The sequence below is a fragment of the Lates calcarifer genome, linkage group LG17 (genome assembly GCF_001640805.2).
Source record: "Lates calcarifer isolate ASB-BC8 linkage group LG17, TLL_Latcal_v3, whole genome shotgun sequence".
Lineage (NCBI taxonomy): Eukaryota > Metazoa > Chordata > Actinopteri > Centropomidae > Lates > Lates calcarifer.
In genome coordinates this window covers 20,844,032-20,866,898 of record NC_066849.1, presented here as the reverse complement: position 1 = coordinate 20,866,898, position 22,867 = coordinate 20,844,032, and the positions used below count along the sequence as shown (strand labels likewise).

Here is a 22,867-nt window from a genome sequence, read left to right as displayed (position 1 = left end):
TAATTTAAAATTTTCATCCATTTGCTCCCTCCCCCATTATTTTATGTAGCCATGGAGCTAATGATTATTATCATTACAGATTAATTACAGGCTTCATTTATCTGTTTTGTGCTGTAAATGTCACAAAATAATCGAACATACCGTCACACATTGAGATAGATATTCATTAAGATATTCACTTAAAAACTGTTTCATCTTTTCAGCACTAATATTCTGTGTATTGAACTGAGCCCTGTTTATCTTCATACAGCCAAGCCCTCCAGGTTTTCAGTGAAAGTAGCTAACTCCGTCCTCTGCGTATTAAAGAGGAGAACTAATTAACTGGCTGTGTTTAATCAGCTCATTCTCACTTTTTAAAATGATTCTCTCTTTCTCTATTACCTCCCTCACTCTTTATCTCCCTTTCACTATCACCCACTCTGCCTTGTCTTTCTTCACACAGCCTCACTCTCTCTCCTCTCTCTCTCTCACACACACACACCCTCAACATACACACACACAAAGCGATAACAAATGCACTCAATGAGAGAGAGAAAAGGATCTTTATTAGTGATCCAGGCTTTGTGTTCTTTTTCTTTTTTTTCCTTCAGATTCCTGCCAGTGTTAGTTAGTTAGCTCCAACAGGGCTGACCTGGCAGTGTGAGCCAAGGGACCCCAGGCCACCCCTTAGCAAGTCAGTCCCTTCACTTGCCACAATGGGCAAGACTCAAAATGAACTTTCCCTGAAAGAGAGAGAGAGCCGGGGAGAGGAAAAGGGCGGGGGCTCGCGGTGTAGGCAAAGGGGCCAGTGAGCAAAATACCCGTTTGGGAGGGCAAGGAGAGTTAGAGGGACCAGCTCCCTCCCCCAGACACTATGCATTTGTAAGGCCCCCATCCCCCTCAGTATGCACACACACTCCTGCAGAAGAGGCTTTGCATTCTCGATGAGGAGAGAGTTGGAGCTCCTACTGTGGAGAAGCAGATCAGACTGTTTTTCATGCTTCTTTTCTCTTTTCTTTCCCTCTGTTTATGCCTCTCTCCCAGAGTACTGTGTTGCATACATAAACTCGTGGTAAACCCAAACTTCAGTCGTTGAGAGACACTGCCTCAAAAGTTGTCTCGAATTTCCATCCATGTTTTTTTTGCCTATTTGCAGTATTTTTGTATTTGGATAGGTGCATTTTTTTGGGTGAAGACCTGACTGTGCATATGTAGCAGCAGGCTTTAGGGTTCTTCCTTTGAGGCAGAGGTTGGTTAGGAGTGCAAGGAAAAATGCTAAATTAGGTGCAGGGGGGAGGAATGAAAGAGAGAGTGGGGGGGGACTGTGGTGGAAGCCAGGAAATGGCAGGTTCTCAAACTGTGGAGTCTCATATACACAAACACAAAGCACAGCCACTGTCACAGCAGTTTGTGTCTTTGTCTCTGATGGTGAGGAATTATATGACACTTCTCACACACTGGGGTCACAGGGTTGTGAAGGTCAGCTCAGTTAGTCTAACTTCTCTCCTCACAGCAGTTCATAATCATGAGCTACTGCAACACAGAAACTCTATCTCCAGAAAATTAAAGGTCTAATCGGAAATAGCTGCACAAAACTTTCAGTTATTCTGCTGTTTCCTCAATGGCTACTGAGATTTCAAGCTTTCTCAAAAGGTAGTCACGTCTGGCTCTTAGTATTTACTGGGAAATACCCCCAGGAACCTCTCTAGTTCTTTTTACTTTGTGTGTGCTCGGAATTGTAGATTGGTTTCTCAAAAAACCAGAGCGAGCATCTGTGCACCAGTTTAAAGGCACAGAGCTCTGAAAGCTTGAATAGTTATGAATGAGTCGGTGTGTTTGTGGGCAGGTAAATAACCTATGATGTAGCTAACATTAGCCACATAAGCTATAAAATGTAGGTTTGGAAATGTTTGCTTTCAACCATGTGCTGTTGGGGCTATTTAACTTAAGGGAAGTTAAAGAGAATGTTGGGTGAAGAGCTTAAAGGAACAGTTCGCCAAAGGATTAGATTAAAAAAATGATACTACAATGACTTTTATTTTTTGCTGGCTAAGTATGGAGCTGAATCAGACTGGGAGCTAGCTTAGCATAGCTTAGCATAGCTTAGCAATGACTGCAGGCAGAGGCAAATAGCTACCCCAGCTTTGTTCAAAGCTCAAAATCCTGAATACACCTCTGAAGTTAATTACTGATGAACACATTGTATTTTATCAGTTTAACACAAACCAAAAACATTTAACAGTCTGTGGTTTGATAGAGTGTTTCTTACTTTAATTATTTCCTCTGTTTCTGCCACTAAGCTAAGCTAAGCTAATTGCCTCCCTCCTCCAGCTTGATTCATTAACACACAGACATGGGTGGTGGTGTCAGTCTTTTCACCTAACTCTCAGCAAGAATATGCTGTTATTTCCTAAAATGTCAAAGCTTAAACATTTTGGTTACAGTCGTGTTCCTGTCACAGCTGTAGCTATTTTACTCTCCTGGTCTGATTTAGCTTTAACATATGGTTTTTGTTGGATTCAACACTGGTGGAAAAGTTGAATTCAGAAAAGAAAATCTGCATACAGTGGAGTTTGCAATTCCTGTGGTTCATATGCTTACACACTGAGATGATCTGAGGGTAGATAAATGCCACAAAAAAGTGTCATAATCTGTTTTTTTCAGTTTTGTTTCTCCCTCATGCCTTGAGGTCTTTTCAGCAGTCTGACAACATACTGTCTGCACTTTTTTTGTTCCTAGTTTCTCCTTTGTCTATCTTCTCTACCATTGTCATCTTCTCATCTTCTCTGCTACCCATTCCTATTACTCAGTGTAATTGTGTCTGTGGGTGGTGGGATGTGAAACTGTGTCCTGTGCCTTTTGTCTTCTGCTGGTTCGCTGCCTTTGAAGATGAGTCAGGAAGTGACTGGGGCTAATGAGTTGAACTTTGGACTTTCTGCCTCGATCTCTGTAAGACAAGGCTTGGTCGGAAGATGAAAAGAGACGCGGTGTCTTTATTCTCACAGGGAAAATGGCAAGGGGGAAAAATGTGATACAGCTTGCTAATTAGGAGCCAAGGAGGAGTGTCAGGGCTTAGAGTGTGAGATGAAAAATGGGACGGCACTGTAACGTCATTTTCAGTGTTCCAAACACATGTAAACACCTAAAGTCACACTCTTACACTATCTCTGCCTCTGCCTATACACACACGCATACCTCACATAAACACTGACGCATATAAAGCTGCATGCATGGAGCGATCGCAGCTGTGTTTAGCTATCAGTGTCTCTGAGCTCAGTGATATCTCTGCCAAATGAGTGGCTTATTTGATCTGGACTGACTCACAAGTAATGGAAGACGAGCATTAGGAAAACCAAACAGGCTTTGTGTTTAACATGGAGACGGACAGTTTCTCCTGCTGGCATGTCAACATTAACCCAGATCACCAAAGAATACAGAGAAAATCTGCTCTCAAGAAGTCCAGCCTGCTTTTTTTTTGACACAATTATTTCAATGCAGAGATTCACTTGCACTTTAAGTGTGTCGGCATGGTGTTTTTTCTCCTTCGCACCTGGCACTATAGTGGAGATTTCCTCTCCATTGTGATGCAAAGAACAGAGCTCATTTAGGTTAGGCACAATAAACGAGCCCTTAGGTTTTTAACTTACTCAGTTCAATGCCCAAATGATAACCATAATGTCTCACGCTGGGTCCCAGACTCATAAAAGCATATTGCTCTTGTTGCACAGGGACCATCTTGAAATCATCTTGCAGCACATTTTATGTCTTGGCCACTCGTTTTAGACACTTGCCAGTTTTCCTCTAATTTTTCTTTCTGTCTGGCTCTGTCTGTGTGCGCAGGTTCTCTTTGTGGAGTCGCCAGTTTGATTTCACTGCTAAGTTCCAAAAAAACAGTTGGTTGTTTGGTGACCTAGGCAGATATGATCATCTGGTCTGTGTGGAATACCCTGCTGATTCACTGACTGAGCTCTTTTCTTTTTCTAAAAACAGTCGTTGTTAACATTTATTGATGCAGAAGGTGGTTTTGCTTGCATCCCATGTCCACTTAAAAGCAGATTTTCAGGGGAAAACCTTAAGCAACAAGGACGTTATGTGTTTCAGGATCAGTTTGATTTGAACAATAAGACAAGTGGGGAGTGAGCATTTAGTGTTAAGACAGTCATCTGGTTGAAACGGCTAAAAGAAGAAAGCGCCACCTTAAAAAAAACTTAATGAACAGACAACTGAATGGAAAATATACAGGACAAACTGTTTTCTCTTTGGTATGTCTCATATCTTGTAGACCTGCAGTGAACCCTTGTCAACAGACTATTCCTGACCCTTTTAGACTGACTCCCTGACACAAGTTCAAATTGCAGTCTCTCTCAGAAATGAAATGTTTGATTTGCTGGCAATGCAGAAACACCACAGCAATGACTGTTCAGGGCCAAAAAATATGGAAAACCATTTTAAACAATTTAATTGGTTTTGGTGAGGATGGCTTTCTTGTTGACCTGATGTTGAACATCACCAGATCCTTCCTGAGTGGTTTTTCTCCTGCAGAGTCAGTATGGAAAGCAGTATTTCATGGAGGAACTGTTGAGAAGAAACCCCTGTGTCAGTGTGTGTCTTTGTATTTGTGTGCATTCAAATTGACATCAGTGTTTACAGGCGAGTGGCGAAGGTCTAATGTTGAGTCAATTGTATGGCAAGCTGGTCTGTTTCACTACATTTTCAGTTTATCTAGTCTTATCCAGTCCTCTCCTATCCTTCCAAATGTACTATCTCCCTGACTTTTTTTCCTCTCCAGAAGGCCTGGTCGTTGCCAGGTTTGGCTGGCTGATGCCATGCCAGCTTTTCTCAGTCTGTCTAGCCCAGGCGTTGGCACCATCAGCCAGACAGGGTTTCTGCTGGCATCTCTTGGCAGCCTGTCAGGAGACAAACCACATCATTCGGCCTTATCTGTGCATTTTATGGAACTTACTTTTTGAAGAGGTGATATTTAAGTGAACGTTACAGTCAGATCTGCAGAAAATGAGCTTTGGTGATGCACCGCATCAAGACTTTGAGTAAATTTTCCAGTGAGCATCCTGACTAACGTAAAAAAACTTACAGTGTAACCGTTTTGATACATGGAAGCTCCTGTTTCAGATTGTTGTGTTAACATTTTAGGAGCCATTTGCAGGCATTTTTGAGCATTTTGCCACACTCAGTATCATCAAACATATATCCCCCGTGGAAATCTAACAAATTTTATTATTATTTGTGAGTTTAGTGTGGTCCTGAGGGAAGAAGTTACACTATTATCTCTGTCTCTTGTTCACATAATTACAGGAAAAAAATTTGGATTAAGCTGGTTTTGTTACAGAGTCATTAATAATTAATCATAGTCATAAATAATTAATAACAATCACAAAAGCGCTAAGCATTAATCACTTGGCAGAGAGCAACTAAAACTGAAACAATGGCAAAATAGCACTTTAAGAGCTTCCAGGTTTCCAAAAATTTCATCATAAAGGTGGAACTGTGTTTGGATGCAGGACTCTTAAATCTGATGGTATTTCACGCTGTGTCACATTCTGAACAGTCTGTGAAGTGAAGCATGCAGCCGCTTTAAACCTGCTCTGTTTCTAAGACTGCCAGTCGGTTGGGGTGCAGCTGGTGATCGTGTGAACGAGGCAGATCTCTTACCTTTTTCCGGACATGTTAATCCGTCAGTGTTACCCGGTCTATGTGTGAAAGGGCTCTCAGACTGATACTGAGCTCTGTGGGAACGGGAACCTGTGTGAATGTGTTCATTTTTTGTGCTGCGTGCGCCTGTGTGTGTGCTTATTCCCATTTGTGTACAGGTAATACTGTGTTGGTTTTCATTCCTTCGCCTGTGTGTGAGCTGAGCGATATCATGATATACTGGATATTATAAAACCACAGAATTTCATTGACCAGTATTGATTTTGTCATGTCATTAAAGAGAGCTCCCTTAAATATCTCTGGTTGGATTTGTCAGAAATAATATCAAGACTTGATGGTAATGCTGGTGCCTTAATGTACCTGCTATTTAACTGACTGAATTCAACTCTAGAAAAGTTATTCTCATTGTATTAATAATTAATTTTTTATTTGCATTTTCAATCAAAATCATCAAAAACTATTATAATGGGTGAAAAATAGAAAAATAAGAAAACCAACATTAAGAACTTTTATAATCAAATCTGCAGACCTTATGGTTTACTACAAGTCTTATAAATCACTGGCAAAACATTAACTACATACTACTGGAAAAGTAAGAGTAAATATTAGTTAACAAGATAAATAATCTAAGCTTATTTTCCATGATTTGCAGACAGTGTAAGCAAAGTAAAAGACATCAAACACATCATTTTTAATTAGTGTATACTGTGGAATATTTCAGGGTTTCGTTGAGCCACTTCATGGAAAATGAACCGTCTCAAATTATCATATTTTGTAAAGTAAAAAAGAAAATAGGACTTTTTAATGATATTAATATATGTACCAATATATAATTGACATGCTGTCATATCAGCAAACTTCGGAATGTGAATATGTGAATATTATTTTGGTGTCTAATGAGGTCCCAAACCAGAGATTGTGATTGACCGTCAAATGTCGGATTCTTCTTTGAGCAGAGCTGTCATATGTCTCCTGCATACATCATAACAGAAACACCGCTCTCCCTCTCCTCACAGTCACAACAGCAAAGCCACTCATCATTTACATACTAGAAAGTTGTGAATGTCCTTGGGGAACGCTCTCTCTCTCTCCATCTCCCTCTCTCCTTTCTCTCCCTCTGTTGCGCTCTCTCTCTTTTGAAAGCACTCACACTTCAGCTTCTGCACACAGCAATGATCGACTCATGAATCTGAATAGGAGAGGTTTCCGATGTTTAGACAGCATAGGAAAAAAATACTGATGCATACTCAGCTGACATCCCACATAGGCCTGCCTGCTGTCTAAGAGCTCGACTTGACACATCTGTGAAACACAAACTGTGTGTGTGTGTGTGTGTGTGTGTTAAGAGTGAGTGTGTGTGGTTTGCTTTATGTTAATGAATGTACACTATTTATTTTAGTCATATATTTATGCATATATGAGATATCTGCAAATTAAATAATGGCTTAGATTCACTTTTTGATAAATACTTTTACTCAAAAGCTTGTCCTAGTACTGGGAGTTCTTCGATGACTTCATGCTTGATTATGTGAAAAAAGCCATGCTTGATGCTGTGGTGCTTAATGAATGAAGGAGAACTTATAAGTAAGGAAATTCAAATTGAGCCTCTCTGCTGTTGGACTTTAGTGCAGCCCTGTAGTTCCAGTACTGTTGACACTGAGATTAATACTCCTGCCAATTTGATGTGTGCAGGCTGTATATGCACCCACCACAAATTATCTGACGTTGCCATTCATGTTTCTTTAATTGTCATGAAAACACATCTTTTGGGGGTACAGTGGGAAAACTTGTGGCTCCATAGCTCTGACAGAAACAGGACCTCAGTTTCTCTTCATTCACACGATCCAGGTTGGAGTATTTTTTTTTTTTCGCAGGATAGTAGGGGTGGCTGTTTTCCTTCTGAGTGCAGTAGCCCTTGCAGGCAGTTATGCTCGCTCACATGGCTCCATCCACCCTCTAGGGATTTATTTTAACATGTCACTTCCTAGTGTTACTTTGAATTAAAGAGACCTGAAATGTGCTTATGTATTTAAAACATTACTTCTGCCAGGCCTGTGCATCCAGGACTATGGCTGCCCATAAGAGCTACACAAGGGAGAAAACTAAATTAAACAACCTTGTTAATATCACTGTAATGAGGGCTTCCCTGCCACTGTCAGCATGGACTTTATTCCCTTCACAGTGAAGTCTTACACACACAGTTTATGATCAAAAAGCTCTATGTAAAAACTGTCATACATTAGAAAACAACATATTGTAGAGGACTTCAGACAAACATAGGACATTCTGTTGTACTGCACAATACCTGCATCCTGTTGCTACATCGTCAGCTAAGTTGCGAACAGCAAATAATCAGTAGCTGATCGAATTTAGCAGAGATGTTAGCTAGCTTACCTACTAATTAGCTTCTACCTACCTAGGCTAGATTTGAAATATAACTAAAGAAACATATAAATGCCTAGAGCCTAAATTTACCTTGACATGCTTGTATTTCCTCTGGCCCAGTTAACAGTTGGTTCCGTAGCGCCGAGTCTGGCCCACATACAGCATAATTGTCAGATGCTACTTCCACATCTGGGCCAATTCTGGCACATATACAAAAAATCAGGAAGTTGGGCAACACCTGAGGACAACAGCTGGAAATAGGAGCGGATCATATTTGAGAGCCTGAAAGCCCCTTCATCCATACTCTTCTCATTGGTTGTTGAAGTACTGACTGTGCCTCACCTGAGCCAAAACCAACAGATTTGCATACAGATACTGATCTCTCTTTGTTTTCACTTCTTTTTTTCTCCTGTGTCTTTCTTCCTCCCTGCCTTTTATCTGTCTAGAGTGTGTCACCCCCCCCGAAGCTCCATCTCTTTCTACTTTGCTCAAACGTGCCTCCAAATCTATCTGTTCCAGAAGTTTTGGCTTAGGTAGTTTATGAAAAGGTCATCAACACTGATTTCTTGATAGGTAAATATTTCTGTCTTTGCAGGATTTTTCGTCAGTCATTCCCTCTCCTGCTTGAATCAGTATCCTCTTGTCTTTCACTCTTTATTCACTTTCCCACTTTTTTTGTCTGTTAGTCACCTCTCCCCTCTCTGAGGCACTTCTGCTGACTTCTGAGACAGTTTTCTGACACAGACTGTATTGTGAGTTTCTCAGCTGTATCTGCAGGATAGCACAGAGAAGAAGATTTGTGTTTGTGCATGGATTTTATGTGTATACTTTGGCATTGTGGTTTCCTGCCGCAAGTGAGGGTCACAACTCATAAACTGTCCTCCTTTTAGTTCACTCGTGTTAGAAAGAGAGAGTGCGTGTGATGTTGACAGGACAGGTGTCACATTAGAGTGAAAAAAATGTTTCCAGTGTGCGATGTTTCAAGCTGTGTTATTTGACTTTGGATGTATGATGCAGCTTGTGTGAATGCGTCATTTTTAAGTGCAAGTCTATATGACTGTGCATGAATGTGCTTGTATATATATTTCTGTAATTTGGCAAAGCATGAACTGATGTTTTCCTCCCTCACCACAACTCCCAGGTTGCCTCCCTCAGCAGGGCTGACTAGCCAACACAAATCCTGCATCCCGTTAATCATCTCATGTCATAAAGATTAATGCTTTACAGTACTGTGCTGTGTTACGCTATGGCACACATTACTCCACTCAGTAATGACACTTTATATTAGCAGTAGTCACAAGTGTATTTTGAGAATTTATTTTGCCATGCTGTCATGGTATATACTGTTTGCCCTGATCATATGTCTGGTTGTGTTTATGAGTTTCTATGCATTCCTGTATTTCTGTCATCAGGCCTTGAATCTTTGGGAGAAATCATCCCAATGAAAGTCTTTGATGGTGAGGTCTATAGATTATCTTCTGGATTCAGTTCACTCCAGTGTATGGAGGTGGTATCACCAAATGGTGTATATGCATGTTTTGCTTGTTGTGTGTCTTTTCACACCATGTCGGTTCATTACTTTACTACCCCAACCTGAACTAAAAACACTATTAAATCAAAACGCTTAAAATGTGTAGACATGACACGCGAAATGTCCTTGAGAGTAGTGGGCTATTAATACGCCATTGCATGATTTCATGTAGTAGAAAGCATGTTTTTGTGATTGGTGAGTTCTGCCCAGAAGGGACAGATCATGCTGGATGCACAAAATCAGCTATTTTCATCACTTAACTAGCCTACCTAAAGGCATTAATTAACACTGTCAGCCAGTTAAGAAGACAACTTTCTTTTTCCATCTTTTTAAAGAAAAGATGAAATGAATCACTGAGACAGTTCTACAGAAACTGAATGTAAAGGTGAAGATAGAATTTACTGCAGGACTGTTGTATTACACTGCATTATACAATTTTCCAGACTGCGGTTACAGGTTGATTTCTGGTTATTGGTGTAAACACAAGATATAACAATAGTGTTCACTGCTGTATTTACTCTACATGGGTGTGGGTTAATGTGTTGCATACAGTATTTGTCCTTGAAAAGTTACTCCAATCTAATCTTATTCACATGTCCCTGAGATATGTTTTTGTGTGTGTGTGCCATCAAGCCAACAAGGGTCAGTGGGACCAGGCTGTGCTAGGTTTAACTTGGCAAAGGGAAAACCAGTATCATATGTAGCTTAAGCCTCTGCGCAGAGCGACCCATGCCTCTATTAATCAGTGCGTGTAACTGGTCTAAGAGTACATGAAGTAGAACAAAGCGCCCTGTCTATAGAGAGACCCTATAACAGTGGCCAGACATGATCTCACATCGTGCTCAGAAACCTGAGAGGGAGACCACCCCGGGAACATTTTTTTCCCTCTTGTCCTATGTCCCTTCTCTTCTTTATCTCTTTCCCCATCTCTCCGATCTGTTCGTCTGTCTGTGTTTTTTTTTTTTTTCCTGCTTCTCCCTCACATCTACCCGTCTGTGATATACACATGTACGACTTTGGTGTTCTAGCCATTTCTACTGTCTTGATGTTTTTCCTCTGTATCCCTCTGCATTATTTTTTTTATGAACATGGCTCTTCAGAAAAATTTTTCCTTATTTTCTTTTTAGTACAATGACAGCATTTGTACCAAGTTATCTGTAGCGTGGCTCTTGTATACATATATAGTGATGCCTGTAAACTGCAAGTAAAAGCCTTACAGATGAGTCCACGGCATAGGAATGTGAAGATAATCCAGGATAGTTTGTGCAGACAGAGCAGGCGCCCCATCTGAACATCTTTTAACTTGGCTAAGAGAGGGGCTGTCTTGGCAGGAAGCGTATATCAAAGTTTTAAATTTATTGGCACCGGGCGACAAGCCCTTTGCGCTGTGTGTCTCTTCCTCTGCCTTTTCTTTGACCCGGACTTACAGTTTATCAGTCTCACTTCTTTCACACAGTCTTTCTAATCCTTTTGACATCTATAAGTCCAGTTAAAATAAGCCTGTATATAGAAGTATGGAGTTTTTGCGTCGGCAGGGTGTACCACTAGGGTGTGACTGGGACTTGTGGTGCCAGACGCTGCTGCCAGACTGGCATTGCGCCCTGAGGTGGCTGAAGGTTAAGTGTTTTGGAGAATTTTGCTTGGTTTCCACTGCTGCGCTGCCTGTTTGCTTCAGTCGTGCCATTTGTCACTCTGCTCTAAGCGTTTGGTCCTGAAAGGGGTAATCCTGGGGAGTTTATTTTTATTTAGTGATAAACTCCAGCTGTAAAACAAAATACTGAGCGGACGTTATCCCAGCGCGTTTTGAGATTAAGTATTTTTCCCATCTCTCAGTTCTGTCATTAAAATTTTATAAGAGTCAGTCCCTGCTTTCTTTGGGTAAGAAGTAGCAAACATAAAGTACTGTGTTTCAAAATTCGAAAAGCAAAGTATCGTCAGTGTCCGTGCCTATGGTGTCCACAGTAACAGGCCTGTGACCCAACTATAGGTCTCAACTAATAGTTGAAGGAATGTATAGCAAAGATTAACCAACCAAGAGGCTCTTTTTTATTTTTTTATGAACTCCTTCAACCCAGTCCCCACAGTAATTTACTGGCGTTTTTGTCATGAAGTTAGTCATATGAAAGGAGCACAGTACTCGGATCCCAGCTAATTGCCTTAGTCCCCAGTTATTTACAAGATTTATGCATCATCAGTGACGTTTTGTGCACGCCTGCATGGTGCTCTGTGGTTTAACTATGATCATTCTTTGGCCAGTCTCAGTCATGTAACGCGAAACACAAACACCATCATTTATGGGCCTTTTTGATATGGAGAAACATTCAAAGCCCCTATAAAAACACTGCATTTTCTCATTATCCTGCATTCTCTCGTTGAACTAATTTGACCGCAGTGTGTGAGGTTTTGTTTTCGTCCTCTTTTCACTCCCAGATTTTATCAGCTTAATGGAGGTGCTCAGGTATGCGGCTTTGATCTGTATGTGGAACGTTTTCACATTGGCTCCACTTTAACAGCAAGTTGCTATTCCCGTAATGCACCGCTGGCGGGGTGGTGCTGCCGCTGCGTACTGTATTTGTATTTGCTGTATTTGTTGCTGCTTTGAGACTAAAACCTCATCCAAGAAGTCGAGAAAATCAGTCTGATTTCCTATTCAGTGAGTCCTTAAGATCATGAGTTTTTCAAAAGGCTTATAAGAGGTGTAATCTATTACTGAAACAACACAAATGCCACCATTAAGAATGAGATTTTCAAGTCCAAGTTTTAGTATGTCTAATTAGTCAAGTATGATTAGAGCAAGTTACTGCAGCCTGAGGCCTTGTTTTAATGACTCAACTGCTTTAACATTAAAGGGCTTGGTTTGGAGAGGTAATAACTTGGGCCCAGTGCCTCTTACCACATTAACTTGACATATGTTCTGACAGGGACACACCTCATAGTTCACTAAGAGGAGGAACCTGGATAATCAGAGAAGCTATATCCACACCAATACATTTTAATTTTAAAGTGCATTACTGTGGCTATGTTTATGTCTGGCGTCCATACTACTCTGGAGTTTCAAGCCCCTAAACTCCTGGTTTGTTTTTTAGTTAGGATGGAGAGAAATTTGATCATTTCCTCTGCACAGAGGTTGTTTCGTGGTGTGATCTTTGAGTCATGTGTGCTAGTATATTATAATGTCATACCTCTTAACTGAGCTGATAAAGAACTGAAGATATTTTAGGGCACATTGTCTTGGCTGTTTCTCTGTTTGCCTGTTCCCCACCATCGTTTGATGCTGAGTGCACATAACACTTATGTCATTGTTTCTTGACACTCGGAGAGAGAGGGAGAGAGAGAGAGGCAGAAACCTCATTTACTCTCACTAAGCTGATAGATTATGTCTCTCATTTGAGTCACAATGCATCAGATGGTTTATTACCATTCCTTTGTCCCAGCATGAGGGCTAAATTGTGTAATACTCAACATGTTAAAGTATGTTTGATATCACAGAGAAAAGAAGATAAAATGTGTTTTCTCTTGCCTTTACTTCAAACTTTTAAATCACCAATCTGTGTGTAGAGTTGGCTGCAGAACAGCAGTTTGAACTTAGAAAAAGGAAAAAAGGTGAAAACAAAAGTACAGAACAATCTCTTTTCATGGAGCAAAGCCATAGAATTAATTAAATGTGTGCTAGTCTCAGTCACAATTAATCTTTTGTGCCTCTGATGTCCTTTGCTAAAATACCAGTTAGATATTCAAATTTGATAACTTTATTGACTGTCATAGCTTCAAATAAACATGAAGCCTAGCCGTGCTGTGGAGAAGTTACTATCAAACCACGGTTCTGCTATCTTTCTCTTCTCTTTACTGCTCTCGTCTGACCCCACCCCACTTTTCCACAGTTCTCTCGTTTCCCCCACTTTGCTCCCGTCTTCTCTTCCCCACCCTCCATTCCCTCCCCTTTTTTTCTCACATGTGGAAAGCATTATATCCTGTCTGGTGGAGAGGGAGAGCAAACAGCCCAGGCCGAGACTGAGAGCCTCTCGGGTAGGTGTAGGGGGCGGTGGGATCTGTGTGGTGGTGGCTCTCTCTCTCTGTCCCTCTCTCTCTCTCTCTCACTCTCACTTGGCCCTGATGCTGTTTGGACAAAAGGGGGTCTTGTTATTTCACAACCACAAGCACCCAATAGTTGACAGGCTTCACTCTCCCACTGCACTGGACTGGAGGAGACCTTGGTTGAAATGAGAGAGAGGGAGATGAAGAGAGGTCAGTTAGAGTTCTGTACACACTGGTACATTTTGAGTGAATGATATCTACAGTATAACAGCTGGAAATGTGAATGTAATACACTCTTTGTGTAGGCAGGATTATCCATGCACATTGCTTAAGACACAGATCAATTTATCTCGCTCTTAACTAACTCCTGTTAAGCACTAAATCAACAAGTTACTGCTCTTTTCTATACGGTATTCTTCATTAATAATATGTTGAACCACTTCAGGAGCTAACTGACCATGAGAACTGGATGCAGGGACTCTGATGGAAAATGTTTGAAAACCATTGTTTTTTGATGCTTTTTTTATGAGTTGCTCCACATTGAAAAGCTATTATATGTGGTCAGTGTGATACATTTGTCCGGCTTCTTGGACTTGTCAGATGTTGAACAGGTTCCCAGTCATCGCTTTATGTCCCGAATCTGGATGCCCTGACAGCAGGCTGTAACCACCACCGCCACCACCACACCCTTACTGCTTGGATCAAGACCCACTGAACTGCTCCTCCATATTTTTTGCCTCTTTTTAAAATGCACATAAACATCCACAAGCAGGCAAATACATGCATAGAAGATGCAGCACAGTGAACCGGAGCTAACTATGGTTTTTCAGTCTTTTAACTAGCAGGCTGTGCACAAACACACACTCCCTACACTGACACAGTGTGTGGGCTGAGGCTTTGGAGCCATCGCCTCAGGTTGTCCGTTAGTTAGATTCAAGCAAATTAAATTGACCCCCAGCACTCTCTAAATGCAGCAGCGAGCAGTTGGCAGACACTGACGGCCAGTCATTTAATTAGCCAACCTGCTCCACTGGGTTGAAACAGAGACGCACTTAATTAGCAAGGGTTTGGCTTCTCTATGGCCATTATAGTGACATTTAGAGATTCCAATTTGACATGCCTCTTCCTGCTCAGCCTCTCCTTGTTTTTTTCCTTCTTTTTTCTGGAGCTGTGGTCAAAGCTGTGATGAGTTTTGATTCATTCCACAGAGCTAACGCATGCCTTGGAAATCTGGGCAGAATTTGCCATGTGTTGTGCATTAATCATCTATCAAGTTTTGTTGAGATTTTTAGAATGAATAGAAGGGCTAGCTATTGATTTGCTATTTTCAGTAAAATCAATGGTTAAAAATGAAGATATGTCTGTTTTTTAAATAATCATACCCAAGTTGCTCCTTGTGAACTTTGCCTGAATGTTTTTCTGTGTGTTGGCAGTGTTGTGGTAACACAAATACCTTCTAATGAGAATAGTGGGCATTCAGAGCATTAAAACCAAAGAACTAAACCAAAATCAAAGCCTGCAGATGAAAAACAAGATGCTGACCAGCACCTCTCTCTTGGCTGTTGTTTGATTTTGCTAAAGTTCACCAACTTCAATGATAGTTTCAGTTTTGAGAAACTTAAACTTGCAGTAATGCAGTAATTTTCGGCCATATGGGGCTAGCATAGCAACTTTCAAACACAACTTTTTTGAAAAAAAGCCAAATATTTAGAAGTTAGAAGATTTGCTGCTTTTGTTTGTCCGATATTGTGAACTGAATATTTTGGGGGTTTGAGGCTTTTGGACTTTTGGCTGAGAAAAAAACAAAAACAAGAAGACATCTGAAGACATGAAGTGAATAGAACAGCTGTCTGGAAGCCCAGAGAAAAGAGTAGAATTACATCTGTTACCTGGTTTATAACTGAGCTGGGGTTGTACTGTTATAATTGATAGGAAACACAGTGAATCTTTTTAAAGTGCCTCTGAGGTTTTTAGGTTAGTGCACCAGGTTTATTCCCATAGAAAAATGAATGAATACAAATGCTCTTTTCTTCTGTTCTTCTGGCCTGTGTGTTGTGCAGCTCTAAACTGCAGGTGCAATTATTTCAGACTTTTTTTGTTGTATTAAGAAGATTCGGAAACCGGACTGTCTCTCTCCCTCTTGCTTTTCCACTCCCAGGTGTCTGTTTCCTGACTTTGCTTTGTAGCGTTCAGAAAAAAAATTGAGACGGGAGGGTAAGGTTGGGGATGGAGGTATGGCAAAGGGTCTAGGAAAAAAAACACACACACACACACACACACACACATACATCAGAGGCGAAGCTCTGATGCCGTATCCTCAGCTCCAACCCTTTGTAGTGCAATGAGCGGAGAGTTGGCTGGGAGCAGGGAGGGAGTGAGGGAGAGAGGAAAAAGCAATGGGGGGGTGAGGGAGGGGGTGAAATACTGAAGGAAGGAGAGAGGCTGAGCTGTATACCAGCAGCACGGAGGAAGCAGCAGTTACTGTCCCTTGGGCTTTAGGCTTTTATCTGTCAGTTGTATTGAAACCAATCTCAGCCCCTACAGCTCCAAAACATCTACACTGTAGCCTAATGCGTGGATGTGAAATGTGTATGTGTGTATGTGTGTGAGAGAGACGTTCACATCCATCGTAATTTCCTACAATGAGATGAGCAGAGCATGAGCTACACACACACACATTCGCAATAGGCCTGTGCATGTTTCCTTATACATAGCCCGCATATTTATTTGATTGACAGTTGGCACGTAGTCACCTTGACTTACATAAACACACACACACACACACACACACACTTTCAGCATGTGCCCCACCCAAGTGATGCTCCTGTCTTGCCCTCCAGTGTGTTCACAGATAAAACCTTGGACCACTGATCAACAAGCCCTGAAGACAGGATTAATGGGTGGGGGTGGGTGGGTGGGTGTGGGTGTCTACATGCACTCCAGTCCAATTCCAAGTTAGTGTGTTTCACGGCTCCACTCTGGCCTTTGATGATGGGTGAATTACTAATAGGTTTACTCCCAATTCAGCCCTCCCACTGCAGTTGGCCTCCACTTCCTCTCTCCTCTTTTCCTTCCTTTTTTCTTTCCCTTCTCACTCTTGCTTCTTGTTTCCTGTCTTTCCTTGCTGTGCATTTCTTTTCCATGCTCAGTGATCTCTCATTTCTCCATGTCTTTCCCCTCAAAACCTACACGGGTGACTCTCAGTGTCCCTGTCCTTCGACTGGTATTGTCGGTTATCCGTCTGGATTTTATTCAGTGCTCCGCTGAGAACAAAAGAGTCACTTAAAAGAAGAGCCTCTTGGGGTGGTTTATGGCATCCTCAAGAGAGCCTGACAGAGGAGCTGAAGAGGCTGGGCCAATTAAACAGATGCCGTATACATAGCAAGTTCCCATGGAGTAACCATTATTATAAGCTGCTATAACAGGGCGCGAAGAGGATAGAGGAGCCAAGAAAGACACACAAAATTATAAAGGGTTAGAGTCACTTTGTATGGGACTCATGCATCAGCAGTGCAAACTGAAAGCATGCACTAAAGCTCACAGTGTGCTCAGAAACTGACAAGGTTGCAAAAGTTCTTCTTTGATGGTTAAATCTGCTCAATCATCCACTTTTCCTACAGTTGAGAGGAGGTTAGCTTATGGGTCTAGTTAAAACTGGAGAAGAGTTTAAATGATAAAGCAGTTCTAATATTTGCAGCTCACAACCTTGTGTCATTACAACAGACGAACTAGAGGATTTAAAAACCACAGGTTCCGGTAGTTATCTTTGTAACTTGCAGTTTGAGCCTCCACTGAGGTTTAGCCATTCCTGTGAACCACTCGTCTGTGGTTGGGATTAACCCCAAGGTGGATGGATTTAAAAACTGGCCTAATGAGACAAAGGCTGATGCTCTGTGATCACTGGACAGGAGTTTGAATGCAGTTCTTTGTGAGCTTTGCGGCCTCAAATATACATTTTATGGTGTTTCCTTAGACATGGCATCAGAATTGTGGATATTATTAAAGAGCTGCCATTAGTCATCCAGAAGGATTGTGACTGTATGTGCACTCCACATGCTATTGCTGCAAAATGATTTCACTCCACAGCTTGATAAATGCGGCCAAGGGTTCGTAAAGTTGCTGTTTAAGATGGAGTGGCTGTGTTTCAGGAAAATAGAGTGTTTCCGGCTGCTTTTATGAGTTAGACATCTTTATGTTGATTATCCACCATTTTAATGTTTTTGTGAGAATCCTATTTATAGTTTTTATTTTTGAATGAGTTAACCTTAAAACGTGTTTATAAAGCTAGATTTCTCTGGTAAAAAAAAAAGTTCCCATTTGTGTGCTGGTCATCAGCTGACCAATTGAAATGTTTATTTTTTATCGTCTTTAAGTGTTTATGATATTTATTTTTTTCCATACTGTTCAGCCTTATCCAGAGGAGATAGCAGTAAGATGTCTAGGGACATTTAACTGTGTTTCTGACACTGTGTAACTGTCTGTATGGCCTCTGCACTGGTGTGTGTTTCTGTGTACGTTTCACTGTTTGATTATGGGTCAGGGGAGGCCACAAGCCCACGGTGGCCCAGGCAGCCTCAGGCTTCTCAGGTTTCAGAGTCGAGCATTCCTCCCTGGCTGCTCCATAGCTGTGAAAACCGCAAAGCAGCTCCAACAACAAACACTCGAGGCACTGGGGGAAAGACAGCTAACCTGTGGCTAATCAACAACAGCAGTTTTCTCTCTCTTCAGAATTTGTTCCCAGTTTTTTTTTTTTCAGAATTGCTGGATTAATGGAGACAGACAATTTCTCCGTTCCTATTTCTCCCCCCTCCCACTTCCCCTCCCTTTTGTTAGTGTAGTGTTTTGAGAGCACATGATTCCTGCTAAGTAGTGGCAGCTCTGTTTATGTGTGCTTGTTCATGTTTATTTGACAGCTCCACATCTTGGACCTGCTGTTTTTCCACTAAGAAGGGTGTGGAACAGTAGACTGTCTAGGCTTGGTTTTGCACTTTGCAAATAACTCAGTAGTGAAATATGCAGCTCTGTGTGTGTGTGTGTGTGTGTGTGTGTGTGTGCAATAATAACATCATGAAACTGTTTGTATAGCACTCCACTGTTACTCAACTGTCACATAGTCTGTAAAATGAAAGCAATACACACAAAAACAACCATAAAAAGGACTGTGGACTCCACATAGACAGTCAGGATTAAAAGTGAACACTTAAAGTTCTGTTGGAGACAGATTGACAATTAGCACTATGTTTATAGGCCATATTAGACATAATCACATTTTTAGTAATTACATTTGATACTCAAGTGTGAGCTGAATGGCCTAATTATGACCCAGAAGAGGGAATTGTAAAGAGATTTCTGTGAGCAGTTGCATCTGTTTGACGCATCTGTCGCTGCCTGATGTTGGATTAATTATTTAAGACAATTTTCAGGCAAAAGTGGCAAATATTTTCTGGTTTTGGCTTCTCAGATGTCAGAATTCACCCCTTCTCTGACTCTGTAGTAATCTAAATGTATAGAGACTGTTGGTCAGAAACAAGGATACACATTTTCCACTGGTGAGTTATGGACCAAAAGAATGATCAATTAATCAGGAAAATAATCCTATCTTGCAGACCCACTCAATGCAATGCCAGTACGCTACATTTCTCTGCAAGAGTTGGTATAGAACTAAGGCATCTTGGAGTAACTTAGGCTCTTCTGATGTTTAGGAAGCTACAGCATCTTGAAAGACCGGCTCATGTTGACCTTTGAGTGTGTGAAACTGATGAGACTTTGCTTTGTTTTGTCATGCTTTGTAGAGATCCGTTGAGAGGTTGGAAAGGTGTACCTGTGAGCAGGCAATAACAGTCTGAGGTGAATTGGCTCCAGGTTAAGTTGGATGTGGTGCATTCTGGGTAATTGCTGTTCTCTGGAATGTGTCTGACAAAAGGTGCAGACAGGCAGCAGGAAGTGGGTGCAGTGTGGAACCAGGCAATTTAAGGCTTTGTGTGCAGTGGGGCAGCTTACAGTGAACCACCTGCCTACCTGCTGCCTCAACACAAACATTAGTTTTACTGTGTTTGTAGCTGCCACATAGTACTGCTGCCTGTGTTTCGGGAAATGTGTGTGTGTATGTAAGAGAAAGAATATTTAGCTGATAGGACCCAAGAGACCACTGAATAAATGCCTGTGTGTTAGTGTGTGTGTATGTCAGAGCAGGTCCATATTCAAGGAGCTCTTAAAATGTTTTTTTTCTGCTGCTCTCTGAGCGCTGAGGTCACACCAGGACTCACTTTCTCCATGCCTTAATGTACTGCTCTGCTTCCTACTCACTTAACAATATAAATCAGGGACTATTAAAATGCTTCGGGCCTGGAAGGTAAATGGGGAAATTTAGCATCACCTTGTGATTCGGGCTCATGAAAACCACCATTTTGCGTTACGGCCAATCTCCAGACAGGTGACGCATTTTCCTCCCCAGCCTAGAAACTGATGGAAACGACAGGACCATACTGTCTGGGTCTATGGGTTGGGTTGTTATGGAAGACAAACAATTTTATCTTCCTCTCAGGACCAGTAATAAAAAAATGGCTCTGCACCTGTCTGCGCAGATAAATGCACCAGCGCTAACGCTAATGTTGGCCTTAACTCACATATCTAGAATAATGACGGTACCTTAGATTCAGTGAAGTCAGTTTGGTTAATATTAATTTCCTGTGCTCACACTCTATTTTTCTAGGCACTGTTATAATACAACACCACCCACAACACCAGGAACCTCCAGATACAACACCAAACAATTAGTCATTAACTTTATATCCTGTGTATTATGCTATTATGTCGATGGATTAATTAATTTTTTCCCCTACATTGTGACTTGTCGTAGCAGGAGAAGCACAGGTATGACTAATAAATATAATGTGTAACTAATGCGTTTGACATGTTATGATGTGCCAATAAGCCAGTGAGCCAAAAAACACAATGCCAGAGCCTTAACAGATGAACACCTGCATGGAATGTAGCTGTTTTAGCTACATGTTTGCTTGACAAATAAAAATATCTGGCATTGTGAAGGTTTATTAACATGGTTGTTAGTGTTTTGAGTTTAGTTACACTTTCCCAAATGATGTAATAGAAAGGTTTGGTGACTTGTTTGAGCTCTTGACTTTCTCTGCAGTATAATGTAGATTGTTTTGTAAAACCTCTAGATTAAAAGTTTAACAGTTTACATTCAGAAAATTCATAACTTTGCTAACTACTGTGCAGCAAGACAGGCTATAGACGGTTTCAGATGCTGATTTTTGTTTAAGACTTGATGAGTATGCACATGTTATGACACAGAATAACACATGTTCTTTTATCAGATTGTTCAAGATTCATTCAGTGCCGACCTTGTGGCTTTTTTTTCAGTTCTAACTGCTATGGACAAAATTTGGTCAGTAATCAAAGTCTGGTACCCAGCCACAGTAGCAGCTTCATTATTGCCATCAGGCTTAATTAGCACAAATAGTACGCGGCTGCAAAAAGGTCATGGTTTGACTGGATTCTTTACAAATGTGAGGAAGTTGGAAAAAAAGGTGTGAATGGTTGGACTATTAGTAGACAGGTAACAATAATGCAATAGTTTGTAAATCCCCGCAGTGATGGTGCTTTTACAGTCATGCTCTTCTCACCATTTCATTACATTTCTAAACATTTTTGTGGATGATATTTCAGCATGTTAATAACAAAGCTCTCAGTTATTGAATCAGAATCTTCAGCATTCTTCTTCATCTAACCTCACTGTCTCTGCTCCACTCCCTCTCTGTCTCTCTACAGAGGATTTTCAACTCGTTTGTGTACACCGAGAAGACATCAAACGGAGAGACAGAAGTGCAGCAGGTGAGTAACAAAGGCTTCTACTTTCCTCTGAGTGTGTGTGTGTGTGTGTGTGTATGTGTGTGTCTGAGTGTACCTGCCTGGTTGTGCATGCATGTGCCATGGATGGTGTCTGTTTGTGGCCTTGTGTAGGTTTCAATTCAGTAGCAATGAACACACACACACACATACACTTGCCATCAGAGGAAAGAGAGAGTTTATTAAAATTCTGCGGCTGCTGTCTCATTGGCTTTGAAGTTCTGTTTTTCCATTCGTCTGTGCTCTGTCTCTCTTCCTCCCTTCGCTCACAATATGAGTGCAGAGCTGCTGTCAGGCAGCACAAGAAGGCTTGAAGAGAAGAGTGGTATCTTTTTGGAAACAAACATAGCGGCGGCAGAATTGGGAGATTTGTTTTAAATGACCCTGAATCCACAAGTCAGAATTTGTGTGTGCCATTTTGGTCCCAGATTGGAAAACTATGCACAGAATTTCTGGCGTCTGGTTGCAAGTCAATCATGATTGCATGTAGGCATGGCGTGTGTGTGTGTGTGTGTGTGTGTGTGTGTGTGTTTGTGCTCGCACATCAGGGATATTGGAAGAGTGACAGTAAAACAACAGACTGGTAAACAGCCACCAGCAAGAACAGACAGGTTGATGTTTGTTTGCATGTCTCCTGTGACTGTGTGCGCCAGTGTATCCATCTGTGTCAGTGCATCTGTGTGTGTGTGTGTGTGTGTGTGTGTGTGTGTGAAGCACATATGGTATCTCTCACCTTTCAGCTTTTTACTATTCCAGAGGCAGCTCAAATTGGCCTTGAAGCATTACTGTTTCTTTTTCTTCATTTCACAGAAACCTCAGCTACAATACTAAGTGTTAAGATTTTGAATTGCAGTCACATGGATCTGGTGTATTTTAATAAGCCCCAGTCCCAGGGCAGCACTGACTTCATTCATTCTGAGTCCTTGTTGGAGGAGTTTAACTATTTTATTTCCATGGGCAGCTCATAGAGTGCCCATACATTCTGCCCATAACCCTTCTGAGGCAGGTGCCAAGTAATTCAGATGACAGCTCTGGCATAGTTGGCTTGCTTGTTCTCTCTGGGCAGAGGGGCTGTGTCCCTGAGCCAAGGCGAGGCTCAATTAGGAGTATATCTGCAGAGGAAGAGAGGGCAGGGAGAGAGAGAGAGGAGCCGCTGGCTTCTCGGACAAGCTTCTCCTCTGGAAATTCATTATTCAGACAGACACACAGACATCTCTCCCTATCTAATGACTCGAGCCCTCCCTCTCTCTGTCTGTCTTTGAGTCTGTTCTTGTCTGTTTTATGAATGCGTTCTGCTTGTTTCACTCACTGACATGTGCTGTCAGAGTGGATATCATGAATTAAGACTCTTGGCTGCATTCATGCTTTCATGCTGGTTCATGGTTCACATGTGCACAA

General features: G+C 41.5%; 1 protein-coding gene across 1 annotated transcript in view; it reads left to right on the top strand.

The window, feature by feature from the left end:
• cachd1 (cache domain containing 1) overlaps window positions 1-22,867 on the top strand; it is a 79,822-nt gene that overhangs the window by 8,150 nt on the left and 48,805 nt on the right. The window contains exon 2 of the mRNA XM_018696467.2: window positions 21,392-21,454. Coding sequence (XP_018551983.1) covers window positions 21,392-21,454 — 63 coding nt within the window. The remainder of the gene's footprint in view (window positions 1-21,391; window positions 21,455-22,867) is intronic.